This window comes from Corvus cornix, chromosome 26 (genome assembly GCF_000738735.6).
Source record: "Corvus cornix cornix isolate S_Up_H32 chromosome 26, ASM73873v5, whole genome shotgun sequence".
NCBI classification, from domain to species: Eukaryota; Metazoa; Chordata; class Aves; order Passeriformes; family Corvidae; genus Corvus; species Corvus cornix.
Window position 1 is genome coordinate 2,274,700 of NC_046354.1, and position 13,940 is coordinate 2,288,639.

A 13,940-nucleotide genomic window follows, 5' to 3' on the forward strand; every position below is an offset into this window, starting at 1 on the left:
TTGGGTTGAAGGGACATTAAAAACACCTCCAACCACCCCTGGGCCGCTATCCCAGCTGCTCCAACCTGGCTTTGGACACTTCCAGGGATGCGGCAGCCATCTGGGGACATTTCTGAGCTGGGGGAGAGGCCGTGGCGTTCTCTGTGTGTTATTGAGCAGCCAGGACCTGGTGGCTCCGTCTGTTCCCGCAGGAGAGCCTGGAGAGTGCCCTGATGGGGACGCACCAGGAGCTGGAGATGTTCGGGAGCCAGCCTGCCTACCCGGAGAAGCTGCTGCACAAGAAGGAATCGCTGCAGAACCAGCTCATCAACATCCGCGTGGAGCTGTCCCAGGCCAGCACGGTAACGGGGTGGGGGGGGAGGGATTTGGGGCCCTTTTGTCCCTTCCCGGATGGAAAACAAGCAAGGAAAGGGAATTCCCCTTGGCTGGCTGGGGGCCAGAGGAGCCAAAGTCCCTCACTGGCCACAAAGCAAATTGGGCACCCTCCAGGTGCCACCTCAGCTCCTGGTTCTGTCTCTGCTGTGCCCTGGGTGCCTCAGAGCTTGTCCCCACTGCTGTCACCCCATGCCCAGCTCGGGGGGCTGTGCTGGGTGCCCAAGACCCTCCTGATCCACCCCCCACTGTCCCCTCAGGCCCTGGCAAACAGCACGGCCGAGTACGAGAGTCTGGAGAGCGAAGTGTCCACCCTGCACGATGACCTCTGGGAGCAGCTGAACCTGGACATCCAGGTGAGAGGGTGTCCCCTGCCACCCCTGAACCCGGACACCCAGGTGAGGGTGTCCCCTGTCACCCCTGAACCCAAACACCCAGGTGAGGGTGTCCCCTGCCACCCCTGAACCCAAACACCCAGGTGAGAGGGTGTCTGTGTCACCCCCGAACCTGGACATCCAGGTGAGGGTGTCCCCTGTCACCCCCGAACCCGGTCACCCAGGTGAGAGGGTGTCTGTGTCACCCCTGAACCCGGACACCCAGGTGAGAGGGTGTCCCCTGTCACCCCTGAACCCAGACACCCAGGTGAGAGGGTGTCCCCTGTCACCCCCAAGGTCCCCCATGGAGGTGGAATCCCCCTCTGCCCCATGCCCAGTTCTCCATGCCCAGCCCTCACGTCCAGCTTTGGCCACCGTGGGCGCTCGGTGTGCCATTGACCCCAGAGTCCCCCCCAGCTGCCCCCAGCCCAGGTGGGTTCCTGGGGAGCAGATCCAGTCATCCCAGCAGGATAAAAATCCTGGGGGTGATGGTTCCGACCCCTCCGGGCCGTGTCTGCCTCAGTCGGGACCCCCAGTTCCTATGGCTCACTTTGGGGCAGGGGTCCAGCTTGATTTGGGGCTGGCACTGGCACCCCCAGGACCCCTCTGAGCGCTGGCCTTTCCCCCCCCAATCCAGAACGAGATGCTCAACCGGCAGATCCAGAAGGAGATCTGGCGGATCCAGGACGTGATGGAAGGGCTGAGGAAGAACAACCCCTCCCGTGGCACCGACACTGCCAAGCACCGAGGTGAGGGGGGCTGTCCCTGACCCCAAAGTGTGCGGGGGGTGTCCCCTATGAGCTGCTGCTCAGGGAGGTGAAGACCCTCATTATTATCTTATAATTATCTTATAATTATCTTATTGCTGCTCTGCTCCACAGTGGCTCTGGGCCCCTCGGGGACGTACAGCTCCAACAGCCCCGCCAGCCCCCTGAGCTCTGCCAGCCTCACCAGCCCCCTGAGCCCCTTCTCCCTCATCTCCGGCTCCCAGGGATCGCCCACCAAGCCAGGCCCCGGCGAGGTCAGTGACCCTGGGTGTCCCCTCTTTGTCCCCAGCAGGTGCCAGCAGGGGATTGGGGCTGCTGGGCACCGGGCACGGAGCTGCCTCCCCTCGTGGTTCTGCCTGGGGGGCACCGTTTTGGTGACGTGGATGGGCCCTGGTGTCACCTGGTGACTTTGGGGTCCGTGGTCCTTGCAGGGCTGTGGGTCCAGAGGGATGGGAGCTGCTCAGCTCCAGCTTTTGGCTCCAGGAGCAGCTCCTGGTGCCACCACAGCCCCTCTGAGTGCCGTCACTCAGGGCTGGTGCCACCTTCATGCACAGGGAATTTATTTAGGGTGGAGTTTGGGGACTCCCCAACCCCACCTAGCTGCACAGAGGTGCTGCCGGTGTCCCCACGTGCTGTCGAGAACCTTCATTTGGGCATCCCCCGAGCCCTGCCTGGCCCTGGGGCCGAGCAGCAGGGACACCGAGAGGGACACGGCCACCGCAGAGTCACTCCCTCCTCCATCCCTTTCTCCAGGACGTTCCCGCCGTGTTGTGCCTCGGTCTCTTCTCTAACTCTCTCTTCCTTCTCTGCTCTCACGCCTCCCGCTCCTGCCCGCCCCAGGAACCAGGCCCGCCTCGACCTCCCCTCCCCAAGTCCTACGTCCCCCTGGAGTCTCCTCCGGCCGTTCCTCCGCTGCCCAGCGAGAGCCGCCTCTGGCCCTACCCCGCCTCCCCTTCCTGGCACCAAGGCGGCGGAGAGGCCAAGCGGGGACAGGTACCGAACCCTGCAGGGCAGCTGCCACCCCGTCCTCCTCCTCCTCCTCCTCTTCCTCATCACATGGGATGAGGCAGGACACGGAGCTGCCCGCCCCAAATCCACGGGGACAGCGTGGAGGTGACACTTGATGTGGGGACAGCTCTGCGCGCTGTGGCCCTGCCGCACCCCTGGTGTCCCCAGCAGGTCGCCACCCCCTGCGCTCCCTCAGGACAGGGATTGTCCCCTCCTGCTGGGGAGGTTGTCCCTGGCATTGCCCTCTCTGCTTTGCTCTGCCCTCGCCTCTGTCACTGTCCTTCCGTGTCACTGCTCCCCGTGTGGCCCTGGCAGGCTCCGAGCCCCCCGCGCCAGGGCAAAGCTGCATTCGGGAATTCCTGGTGACACCCCGGCCGTGCGTGGGGCTGGGTGTGGACACGGGTGACACGAGTGTCCTCACAGCCTCTGGATGTGTGACCATGAGGGACACAGTGGCTGTGTCGAGCTGGGAAGGGACACGGTGCCAGCTCAGGTGGCACTTCCAGCTGCCATGGGTGGCACAGGGGTGGCTGCGTGTGGATCCAGGGGTGTCAGGGTGCATTTAGGGGGACACATTGGGCTGCTGCGCCCGTTGTCACACCCCTCTGTCACCCCAGCAGTTCCCGGGCTCTTCCCATGGGATGCCAGAGGGGACGGACCCCAAAACTGACCCTTTGCTGGTCCTTCTGCCCCTGTATGACCCCATCCCCTCCCGTGGGCATGGGGCGCTGCTGGAGCCCAGCACAGAGCCAGGATGTCCCTGTCCCCGAGCTCCTGGGGGCTGTGGAGGGGTTGTCACCTTACAGGAACCTTTGTCCCATCCTGTGGGGACAGCAGCAGGCACCCAGCCCTGACAGGATGTGACACAGCAGGGACAAGAGCAGAGCCCCCTCAGCCCCTGTCCCCACGATTTTGGGGTGCTCTGGTCCCACCTGGCTGCTGTCCGTGTGTCCATGGAGTGTGTCCGTGCTCTGTTTGTCACCTCAAGAGCAGCTGGGTGTCCCCAGGCAGAGCGTGGCCCTCAGGCAGGACTGGAGCTCACTGGGGACCTTTTTCCCCCCCACAGCCCAAACCAGGCTTCGAGCAGAGCAAGAAGGAGCCCCCCCGGCCCAGCCTCCCCGGCCCCGCACCCGAGGGGCTCCCGCAGAGCCGGACAGAGCAGGACGGGGACAAACAAGCGGCTCTCAACAAGGGTACGGCACTGGTGACACCCAGCAGGACCTTGGGGGTGGCGCTGGGACCCTGCCCGGGGTCCCCAAGGGTTCATCCTGGCATTGTGGTCTCCCCCGCAGTGGGAATCGTCCCCCCCAGGACCAAGTCTCCGGCGGAGGACGAGGTGGTGTCCAGGAGGAACGGCCTGGCCAACGGGCTCAGCTCCCGGGTAGGGCTCGGGTGGAGGGGCTGGGCTGGCCTGGGGGGGCTGGGTGAGCCAAGGGGGGCTTTGCTGCAGCTTGGGGACAGGAGCGTGTGGCTGTGTGACTCCGTGTGTCACCACCCATCTCCTGGAGACCCCCATCCCGGGAGTGACACCCCAGGAGTGACACCCCAGGAGTGACATCCCCCAAGTGGCATCCCCCGAGTGGCATCCCCCGAGTGGCATCCCAGCGGCTCACGGCAGAGGGATGTGCCACTGGGAAGATGTCACCAGCCACCAGCAGGTGACCTTGAGGCTGGGCTCGTCCCCAGGAGAGACCCAAGAGCGCCGTGTTCGCCACCGAGACCAAGGTGAAGATGAGCGTGGAGGAACAGATCGACCGCATGAAGCGGCACCAGAGCGGCTCCATGAAGGAGAAGCGGCGCAGCCTGCAGCTCCCCGGGCCCCAGCAGCTCCCCGGCCCCCAGCCCGATGCCCCCAGCCCCAAAACCCCCTCCTCCTACAAGGTGGTGAGTGCGGGGCCACGGTGGGGCGGGACGGGTGACAACGCACCACCCAGTCCGTGGGGACGCTGAGCGGGGCGTGGTCCCTCGCAGGTGCGGCGGCACCGCAGCATCCACGAGGTGGACATCTCGGACCTGGAGGCCGCGCTGCGCTCCGACGAGCCCGGCAAGGTGTACGAGACGCCGCAGGAGGAGATCGCCCGGCTGCGGAAGATGGAGCTGGAGCCGCAGCACTACGATGTGGACATCAACAAGGAGGTGAGGATGGGATGGCTCTGAGTGTCCCCAGGGTGGTCACACCATCCTCTGGCAGCATCCTGGAGCTGTGTCCGGGCAGTGCTGGAGGGGGCAAGTCCCCAGTGTCCGGCACAGGGCACTTGCCCAGCTCTTCCCGCTGTTCCCAGCTCTCCACACCGGACAAAGTGCTGATCCCTGAGCGCTACGTGGAGCTGGAGCCGGAATCGCCCCTCAGCCCCGAGGAGATGAAGGAGAAGCAGAAGAAGGTGGAAAGGATCAAGACCCTCATTGCCAAATCCAGGTGAGGCTGCAGTGCCCACGCTGGCCATGCCAGGGGTCATCCCGAAGGGAAGTGACCACCCACCTCCACCCCTTCCCTGACCATTCTAAGACCACCCACCCACCTCCACCCCTTCCCCACCCATCCCAGGGGACCCCCCACCCCTCTGCCCCCTTCCCAGCCCACCCCAGGGGTCCTGGCAGGGGTGCTGATGCCAGGTGCCATTCCCAGCCTGCAGAACGTCATCCCCCTGGGCGAGGGGGAGGTGGACACCCCCCAGGACCCCGAGATGCAGCTGCAGGAGCAGGAGAAGAGGATCGAGATCTCGTGTGCCCTGGCTGCCGAGGCCTCGCGCCGCGGCCGGATGCTCTCGGGTGAGGAACGGGGAGGCTCGGAGGGTCGGATCCTGCAGATCCTTGGGAGAATGATGCCAGCAGGGCAGCAGGGTGAAGGCAGGTGCAGGTTTGGCAGCTTGGCAAGGCGTCAGTGGGCAGGAGAGAGGGCAGTCGTGGGACAGGGCATCCCTGAGCAGTGGGAGAGGTGATGCCAACAGCTCCTGCCACGCCTGGGGCTGCCTGCCCTGAGATGCTGGGATGGAGCAGCCCTTCCAGCCGGGCATAGCTTCCAGCGCCTTGCTGGGAGCGTTTGCGAGGGTGGGAGTGCCTGGCTGGGTGGCATGAGGTGGCATGAGGTGGCACGAGGTGGCATGAGGTGGCACGGCGTGGCTGAGCAAGCATGGTGACACCCCATGCCCAGGGGTTCTGGTGACACCCCATGCCCAGGGGATCGTGGTGGCACCCCATAGCCAGCAGAATTACAGTGGCATGGGCTGGCACATCGTGGCCGTGCATGGTGGCACTTGATGCTGGGGGGATTGTGTTGGCACACCTTGCCCAGGTGAGCAGGGTGACGTCCCCTACCTGGCTGACCGCAGTGTCACACCGTGCCCGCGTGCCCGTGGTGTCACACCATGCCTTGTCCATGAGGAGCCCTGCCGGGAGCTCACGTGTGCGTGCTGTGCCCAGCTGTGGCTCTCTGTCCTTCCTGCCAGCCGTGGCTGTTTGTCCTGCCAGCTGTGGCTCTCTGTCCTTCCTGCCAGCTGTGGCTCTCTGTCCTTCCTGCCAGCTGTGACTGCTTCTCCTGCCAGCTGTGGCTCTGTCCTGCCAGCTGTGACTCTTTGCCCTACCCGCGCTTGCTTCCCCCCTTTCCTTCCTCCCTCCTCGCTGTCCCTGCCCCTGCCCAGCCCCGCCGTGCCCTCCCCGCCGCCCGCCTCCTTCACTCCCTTCTCCCGTTTCTCGTTTCCAGCTCAGTGCGCTACCCCCAGCCCTCCCACCTCCCCAGCCTCCCCGACTCCACCGACCAACCCCCTCTCGTCCGAGCCGCCCCGGGCCGCCGACAGCAGCCACCTCATGCGGGTGTGAGCCTGTGACGTAAGCACCTCTCTCTCTGACGTCATCCCCTCCATCCCTTCGCTCCCGCTCGCATCCCCCGAGCCACGTCAGCCCCGGCTCCTCCATGGACCCAGCGTCCCCCCGCCCAGGCCAAGGGGGCCGTGCAGGGTGGAAAAGGGGATCCCAGCATGAAATCCGGGGGGTCCCAGCATCCCCCGGCTCCCTTGGAGCCAAATCCCCGCCGGGTTTGCCACAAGGGGTGGGCACAGGGTGGACCCCCACCCTGCTCAGCCTCTCTGTCCTGTCCTGCCCCCCTCCTCAGCTCAAGCCCTGGCTGCTGCCGGCGCCATCAAGTTCCACGGGGCCACGTTTTAGTCCCCTCCTGAGGTGACACCGAACCTCTCGCCGCCGTCCTCGGTTCTCCCGGACCCCCTTCCCTCCGTCCGATGGCGGGACCACGCGGGAGATGTGGCACCGACGGGAGCGGCGGCTCTGACCCGTCCCAAAGAGATGGGTGGGGGCTGGGAGTTGTCCCCAAGGAGCCCCCAGGGCTGTCAGTGGCCACAGGGACAGCTGTGACAGCGGCCACCGGCCCAGCGGGGAGCACAGGACTCCTGGGACGTCCCCCCAAGGTCTGTGAAGGGGTTCTTGGGGTGGGGACCGGCCTGTCCCCAGCACGGATGGTGCTCCCAACCTTCCACCGCACCTGGATGCTCCTCCTCGGCTCCTCGGGCATGGTTTCCCTTCCCTGATCCCGATTTTGAACCCATCTGTGGCACTGCTGGTGGCTCAGCCGGAGGAAAAAGGGGACAGGATGGATGGAGGTGACACTGTGGGGACACGGAGGTGCCCAGGGCGCTCCAAGGGCTCTCCAAGCACGGAGCAGGAGCTCTGGGCAGGGATGGGGAGCAGAGCAGGGAATTGGGGTGCCCGGTGGGATAAAGGAGCTGTGGGGTCAGCAGGGACCCCCCTCTGGAGGGTGGGGACAGCGCTGAGGAGGGGTTTGGGGACAGCAGGGTCACCTTGGCTGCCCCGTCCCGCTGTCCACCCTCCGCAAATCCCTCCCCGCGTCTCCCCCGAGCCCTTCCCGTTGCTCTCCAGCCCCTTCCAGCGGTTCGGGTTTCCTGTAGCAAATCCCCCCTTTTCTTTATTGTCCTGGAGGGTGGGGAAAAAGCAGAATCCCTGGAAGGACGTGAGGGTGGCAGCGCTGGGGTGGGCAGGGAGGACGGAGCCAGGAGCTGAATCCCAAATCCCAGATCCCAAATCCCATCCGTCCCTCCTGGGCTGATGCCAAACCCCCCCCAGGACCCTGCCCCGCATCCCAATCCTCCCCGTCTTAGCAATACTTGTAGGATCCCCGGAGCCCTAAATCCCACAGCCGAGCCTCCCTCAGCCCCTTTAGCTCATAAAGCTGGCCCTTTATTTTGCTATTTACATGCCTTAATATATGTTTGATGGAAATTCTACATTTATAATATATATCTATATTCGGTTTTTCCTCTTCTTTTCCCGGGAAAAGCTCGTGCCGAGCTCTCTCTTCTCCGCAGGGTTTGTTCCTGCCAAGGAAAAAAGCAAATTCTTTGCCAATTTATCAGAGGGGGAAGGGGGGAAAAAAGAAAGAAAGAAAGAAAAGAAAAACCAAAAAAAAAACCAAGGAAAAAAAAAAAAGGAAAAAAACCTATTTAAAAATATATCTATTTTTTCTGCTTTTATGAAAAGCAAATTTATTTAAAATAAAATATACAGAGACTGTAAGTTTGAAGAAGAGAGGATGAGTTTATTTCCCTGTGTCCCCCGAGCTCCCCAGCTCGGGACACCGGGGCAGACCCCCCCTTACTGTGGGGACACCTTGGGGACATCCTGAGGTGGCTGTGGGGCAGCAATTCCCATCTCGGGGATCCAGAGACGATCCCAAAGCTCCCATCCCAAAGCCACCGGACGCTGTCCCCAAAGTGTGACCCGGCCGCGATTTTATTTTATTTAAAAAAAAAAAAAAGGAAAAAAAAGACGAGGAAAAAAAAAAAAAGAAAAAAAAAGAAAAAAAAAAAGAGAAAGAAACCAAACCTTAATTAATTAATTAATTAATTTTATTTTTGGTTATTATTTTTCATAAACACTTCATAAACCAGTGACTCGTTAACCCGGAAAGGATTTGCATCGGGAGGAAATAAATCTATTTATGCATTCGGGGAGGGTGGGGCGGGAGGGATTTGGTTTTCTGGGATATTTTCCTAGTGGTAGAGAAATAAAAATATCTATGAAACAACGACGTTTTCCTGTCTTTTCTTTTTTCCAGAGGGGACTTTGTATGTGGATTTTAATGTTGGATTGGACAGGCAGAGGCTGAAGGGGCTCTGGAGGCAGCTCCTCCTCTCTCTCCCTGGCTTTTTTTGGAATTTGTTTTCCCACCAGGGTTGATTTTGGGATGAAATTCCCGTCCCTGGGCAGTTAGTGGGGATAAATTTTGGGAATAGCTGGGTTTGGGTGGCTCTGGGGTGCCAGAGGTGACACAGGGACCCTGTGTTGGGTCTGCTGGAGCTGCTATTCCCACACCAACCGGCAAATCCCGGGACATGCGCCATTCCCAAAACTCTCCCATGGGGCAGCCTGGGATCTGTGGGATCTGTGGGATCCACAGGAATCCACGTGAGCTGGGACTCCTGAGGACGCTGCAGGGACCTCCACTGTCCCCACGGTGCCACTTGGCCGCCCCAAGGAAGCCAAAATCTCCCCGGTTTTCCCTATTTTAGGGATCCATCCCATCCCAGGGAGTTCATCCCGCTGGGAGGGGGGGGGCAGGACCAGCCGGGTCTGGTGGTCACAAGCCACCACGTCCCCCATAGAGCCACCGTGTCCCCTGGAGCCACCACGTCCCCCATAGAGCCACCAGTCCCCCATAGAGCCACCACGTCCCCCATAGAGCCACCAGATCCCCCATAGAGCCACCATGTCCCCCTGGAGCCACCGTGTCCTCCTTGGAGCCACCGTGTCCTCCTTGGAGCTACCATGGCCCCCGGAAGCCACCATGTCCCCCTTGGAGCCACCGTGTCCCCCATAGAGCCACTGTGTCCTCCCTGGAGCCACCGTGTCCCCCTGAAGCCACCAGATCCCACTTGGAGCCACTGTGTCCTCTTTGAGGCCACCACATCCTGTGGGACCACTGTGTCCCCCTTGGAGCCACCACATCCCCCTGAAGCCACCGTGTCCCCCTTGGAGCCACCATGTCCCCCTGAAACCACCACATCCCCCTGAAGCCACCATGTCCCTCTAAAGCCACCGTGTCCCCCTGGAGTCACAGTGTCCCCCTGAAGCCACCACGTCCCCCTGAGGCCACCAGATCCCCATGGAGACACCATGTCCCTCTTGGAGCCATCGTGTTCCCCTGAAGCCACCAGTTTCCCCTGGAGCCACTATGTCCCCCACAAAGCCACCATGTCCCCTCTGGGGCCACCGTGTCCCCCTTAGAGCCACCATGTCCTCCCTGGAGCCACCAGATCCCCCTGGAGCCACCAGATCCCCCTTGGAGTCACCGTGTCCCCTCTGGAGCCACCACATCCCCCTTGGAGCTACCGTGTCCCCCTGGAGCCACCACATCCCCCTGGAGCCACCATATCCCTCTGAAGCCACCACATCCCTCTGAAACCACCATGTCCCCTTTGGAGCCACTGTGTCCCCTCTGGGGCCACCACATCCCCCCTGGAACCACCATGTCCCCCCTGAAGCCACCACATCCCTCTGAAGCCACCACATCCCTCTGAAGCCACCATGTCCCCTATAGAGCCACCGTGCCCCCTTTGGAGCCACTGTGTCCCCTCTGGGGCCACCACATCGCCCCTGGAACCACCGTGTCCCCCCGGAGCCACCATGTCCCCCCTGAAGCCACCACGTCCCTCTGAAGCCACCATGTCCCCCATAGAGCCACCGTGTCCCCCCCGGAGGAGGTGCCGTGGGCGTTCCCGGGGTCGTTAATCATTCCCAGGATGACGTGGGGACTAAAGGGCTTTTCCAAGGGTCACTCTGGCAGCGGGGCCACCCTCGCCCGGCCTCGCCCAGCCCTGTCACCACCACCAAGATGGTGTCCCTGAGCGACTTCCAGCGTAAGCAGCCGCGCCGTGGCCGTGTCCCGGCAGGAATTCCCGTCCCTGCGGGATCCGGGAGCTCCGTGGGGACGTTTGGCAGCTCTGAGTCCCAGCTGGGAGCTGCTGGATGGGATGGTTGGGGCAGGGAGGGGTGAGATGGAAAAGGGGACGTGGGGAGGAGCAGGGAGGGCTGGGGACCGGGAGGATTTCCTGGATCATCCTGGGATCATCTCCAGCCTTTGCTGCTGCTGCTCAGGGAAAGGCTGGATGCAGTTTTCCCGCTGATTTTTCCTCCGTGGTTTATGATTTATCCGGTGCCCTCAGGGACTTCTGGGGCACCAACAGCCTCCTCCAGGCCTGGCCTGGGTGCAAAGGCTGTTCCTGAGCTTTGGAGGCAAATCCAAAGGGGATTTTTGGGAAGGAACGGGAGACGGAGGTGCTGATACGGGGTCTGAGGTGCGGAGCTGAGCCCTCAGCTCTGCTCTCCTGCTCTCCACAGAGATCGGAGTGGGCCTGGTCGGCTTCGGCCTCTTCTTCCTCCTCTTTGGGATCCTCCTGTACTTCGACTCGGTGCTCATGGCTTTTGGGAATGTGAGTAGGGCCAGGCCGGGGGTGCCCACAGCCGGATCAAGGAGCTGCCTTGACCCTCTCCTCTCCTTCCTCCTCCCAGCTCCTCTTCCTCTCCGGCCTGGTCTTTATCATCGGCTTCCGGAGGACCTTCACCTTCTTCTTCCAGCGGTCCAAGCTGAAGGGCACCAGCTTCTTTTTCGGGGGGCTCATCGTGGTCCTCATGCGCTGGCCGATCCTGGGGATGCTGCTGGAGGGCTACGGCTTCATCTCCCTCTTCAGGTGTGGGATGGGATCCTCGGGATGGGATCCTCGGGATAGGATCCTTTGGAATGCTCCCAGGAGCTCAGCAGGGTCTTTTGTATCCACACAGGAGCTTCTTCCCGGTGGCTTTCGGGTTTTTTGGCTCACTGGCAAACATCCCTCTGCTGAGCCAGGTGAGAAGGGGCTGGGGACCCCTCGGGGCTTTCAATCCCTGCTGGGATCCATCCCCCTGTGCCCCTCGGGGTGGGCAATCCCTGCTGGGATCCATGCCCACGGATGGGATTGCCCCGGGAATGTCACCGCGGTGTCCCCGAGGCTGCACGGGTGGATTTTTCTGCTAATCCCGGTCTGTCCCCATCTCAGCTCCTGCGGAACATGGGGGACAGCGGCTCCATGGTGTGACCTGACCAGTTCCGGGCTGAGTGGCTGCGATGGGACAGGGTGAGAGCCCTGGGTGCGGCTGTCCCCCAGAGCTGGTGGCTCTGTTGTCCCCAGGACCCTCAGTGCTGGCCAGACCCCCTCCCCAGCAGGGACGGTGTCCCCTCACTGTGCCACGGAGCTCCTGAGCCAGGCTCCGGGGTCCAAGGGCTGTGCCAGGCTGGATTCTGGAATTCTTGCACTTATTTAATTCTTTTCTGTGGAAGATTTAATTTAATAAAAAAATGCCTGAAAGTGAGCTCGGACTCGGCTCCTTTCCCGTGGCTCGGGGCTTGTCCCAGCACTGGCACCTCCCGGTGCCACCAGGAGGCATCGTGGCTGTGGCTGGAGGTGGCGCAGGGACCTTCCCATGGCTGGAGGTGGCACAGGGACCTTCCTGTGGCTGGAGGTGGCACAGGGACCTTCCCGTGGCTGTGGCTGGAGGTGGCACAGGGACCTTCCCATGGCTGTGGCACAGGGACCTTCCCTTAGCTGGAGGTGGCACCAGGACCTTTCCATGGCTGGAGGTGGCACAGGGACCTTTCCATGGCTGGAAGTGGCACAGGGACCTTCTCATGGCCATGGCACAGGGACCTTCCCGTGGCTGTGGCTGGAGGTGGCACAGGGACCTTTCCGTGGCTGGAGGTGGCACAGGGACCTTCCCATGGCTGTGGCACAGGGACCTTCCCATGTTCGTGGCACAGAGACCTTCGCATGGCTGTGGCACAGGGACCTTCCCGTGGCTGTGGCTGGAGGTGGCACAGGGACCTTCCCATGGCTGGAGGTGGCACAGGGACCTTCTCGTGGCTGGAGATGGCACAGGGACCTTTCCATGGCTGGAGGTGGCACAGGGACCTTTCCATGGCCATGGCACAGGGACCTTCCCATGGCTGTGGAACAGGGACCTTCCCATGGCTGTGGCACAGAGACCTTTCCATGGCTGGAAATGGCACAGGGACCTTCCCATGTTCGTGGCACAGGGACCTTCCCATGGCTGTGGCACAGAGACCTTCCCATGGCTGGAGGTGGCACAGGGACCTTCCCGTGGTTGGAGGTGGCACAGGGACCTTCCCGTGGCTGTGGCTGGAGGTGGCACAGGGATCTTCCCATGGCTGTGGCACAGGGACCTTCCCTTAGCTGGAGGTGGCACCAGGACCTTTCCATGGCTGGAGGTGGCACAGGGACCTTTCCATGGCTGGAAGTGGCACAGGGACCTTCTCATGGCCATGGCACAGGGACCTTCCCGTGGCTGTGGCTGGAGGTGGCACAGGGACCTTTCCGTGGCTGGAGGTGGCACAGGGACCTTCCCATGGCTGTGGCACAGGGACCTTCCCATGTTCGTGGCACAGAGACCTTCGCATGGCTGTGGCACAGGGACCTTCCCGTGGCTGTGGCTGGAGGTGGCACAGGGACCTTCCCATGGCTGGAGGTGGCACAGGGACCTTCTCGTGGCTGGAGATGGCACAGGGACCTTTCCATGGCTGGAGGTGGCACAGGGACCTTCCTGTGGCTGTGGCTGGAGGTGGCACAGGGACCTTTCCATGGCCATGGCACAGGGACCTTCCCATGGCTGTGGCACAGAGACCTTTCCATGGCTGGAGATGGCACAGGGACCTTCCCATGTTCGTGGCACAGGGACCTTCCCATGGCTGTGGCACAGAGACCTTCCCATGGCTGGAGGTGGCACAGGGACCTTCCCGTGGTTGGAGATGGCACAGGGACCTTGCCATGGCTGGAGGTGGCACAGGGACCTTCCCTGGCCAGCCCTGGGACATCCCTGTCACTCAGCCACGGCCGTGGCGCTGCCTTCCCCTGCATCCCATGGGATGAGGGCATGGGGAGGGGGTTAGGAAAACACCCCTCCAACCCCATTAACATCTGACCTGGGCGGGGCCCAGGCAATCACCCCGGCCAGGCTCAGCCACCCTGAAACAGCAAACAGGTTGGTAATTAACTAATTAATTAATTAATGAGGGGTTCTGGGCTGGGAGGGGGGGCCTGGAGCTGAGCTCTGTCAGCATCACGGACCAGGAATTGCTTTTCCTGTAATCCCATTCCCTTTGGGATGAGCTGGACCTGAGGGATGGAGCTGGGGGGCATTTCCAGTGGTGGGTACTGGGATTTGAGCCAGAGGAACATCCCAGCGCCCAATTCCTGGGTATCCCATGCTTTCATCCCTGCTCCAGGAGGACCCAGAAGGACCCAGGATACTCCAGGGAATGATCCAGAGCCGGATCAGGGAATGTTCACAGGGAAACCTCCACGGCAGGAGCTCCCCCGGCTTCACCTCGGGGGGTTTTGAAGGA

The 13,940-nt window shown here is 62.2% G+C and overlaps 2 protein-coding genes across 18 annotated transcripts in view; both read left to right on the forward strand.

Moving 5' to 3' along the window:
* Positions 1–7,786, forward strand: part of PLEKHA6 (pleckstrin homology domain containing A6) — a 43,706-nt gene extending 35,920 nt beyond the window's left edge. For 14 of the 17 annotated variants that reach the window (XM_039565187.1, XM_039565192.1, XM_039565189.1 and 11 more), the window contains 13 exons: positions 192–341; positions 633–728; positions 1,384–1,495; positions 1,628–1,767; positions 2,354–2,506; positions 3,588–3,714; positions 3,814–3,902; positions 4,208–4,405; positions 4,493–4,657; positions 4,804–4,937; positions 5,148–5,290; positions 6,222–6,346; positions 6,630–7,786. In XM_039565187.1, coding sequence (XP_039421121.1) covers positions 192–341; positions 633–728; positions 1,384–1,495; positions 1,628–1,767; positions 2,354–2,506; positions 3,588–3,714; positions 3,814–3,902; positions 4,208–4,405; positions 4,493–4,657; positions 4,804–4,937; positions 5,148–5,290; positions 6,222–6,337 — 1,623 coding nt within the window. In that variant the 3' untranslated portion in view covers positions 6,338–6,346; positions 6,630–7,786. The remainder of the gene's footprint in view (positions 1–191; positions 342–632; positions 729–1,383; positions 1,496–1,627; positions 1,768–2,353; positions 2,507–3,587; positions 3,715–3,813; positions 3,903–4,207; positions 4,406–4,492; positions 4,658–4,803; positions 4,938–5,147; positions 5,291–6,221; positions 6,347–6,629) is intronic. The other 3 variants (XM_039565188.1, XM_039565191.1, XM_039565195.1) reach the window with 3 other exon arrangements.
* Positions 7,787–10,309: 2,523 nt separating this feature from the next.
* On the forward strand, positions 10,310–11,893 carry GOLT1A (golgi transport 1A). The gene is made up of 5 exons (XM_010404325.3): positions 10,310–10,404; positions 10,886–10,977; positions 11,057–11,235; positions 11,327–11,390; positions 11,581–11,893. The coding sequence occupies exons 1-5, from the start codon at positions 10,380–10,382 to the stop codon at positions 11,617–11,619; spliced, it is 399 nt and encodes a 132-aa protein (XP_010402627.1). The 5' UTR covers positions 10,310–10,379; the 3' UTR covers positions 11,620–11,893.
* Positions 11,894–13,940: the final 2,047 nt, after the last annotated feature.

What these genes read in the sequence shown, in the direction of transcription:
- GOLT1A (XM_010404325.3), top strand. Translation starts at nt 10,380, where the DNA reads ATGGTGTCCCTGAGCGACTTCCAGC. An exon ending in GTCCCTGAGCGACTTCCAGC is followed by an intron (nt 10,405 to 10,885) that starts GTAAGCAGCCGC and finishes TGCTCTCCACAG; the next exon opens with AGATCGGAGTGGGCCTGGTC. An exon ending in TGCTCATGGCTTTTGGGAAT is followed by an intron (nt 10,978 to 11,056) that starts GTGAGTAGGGCC and finishes TCCTCCTCCCAG; the next exon opens with CTCCTCTTCCTCTCCGGCCT.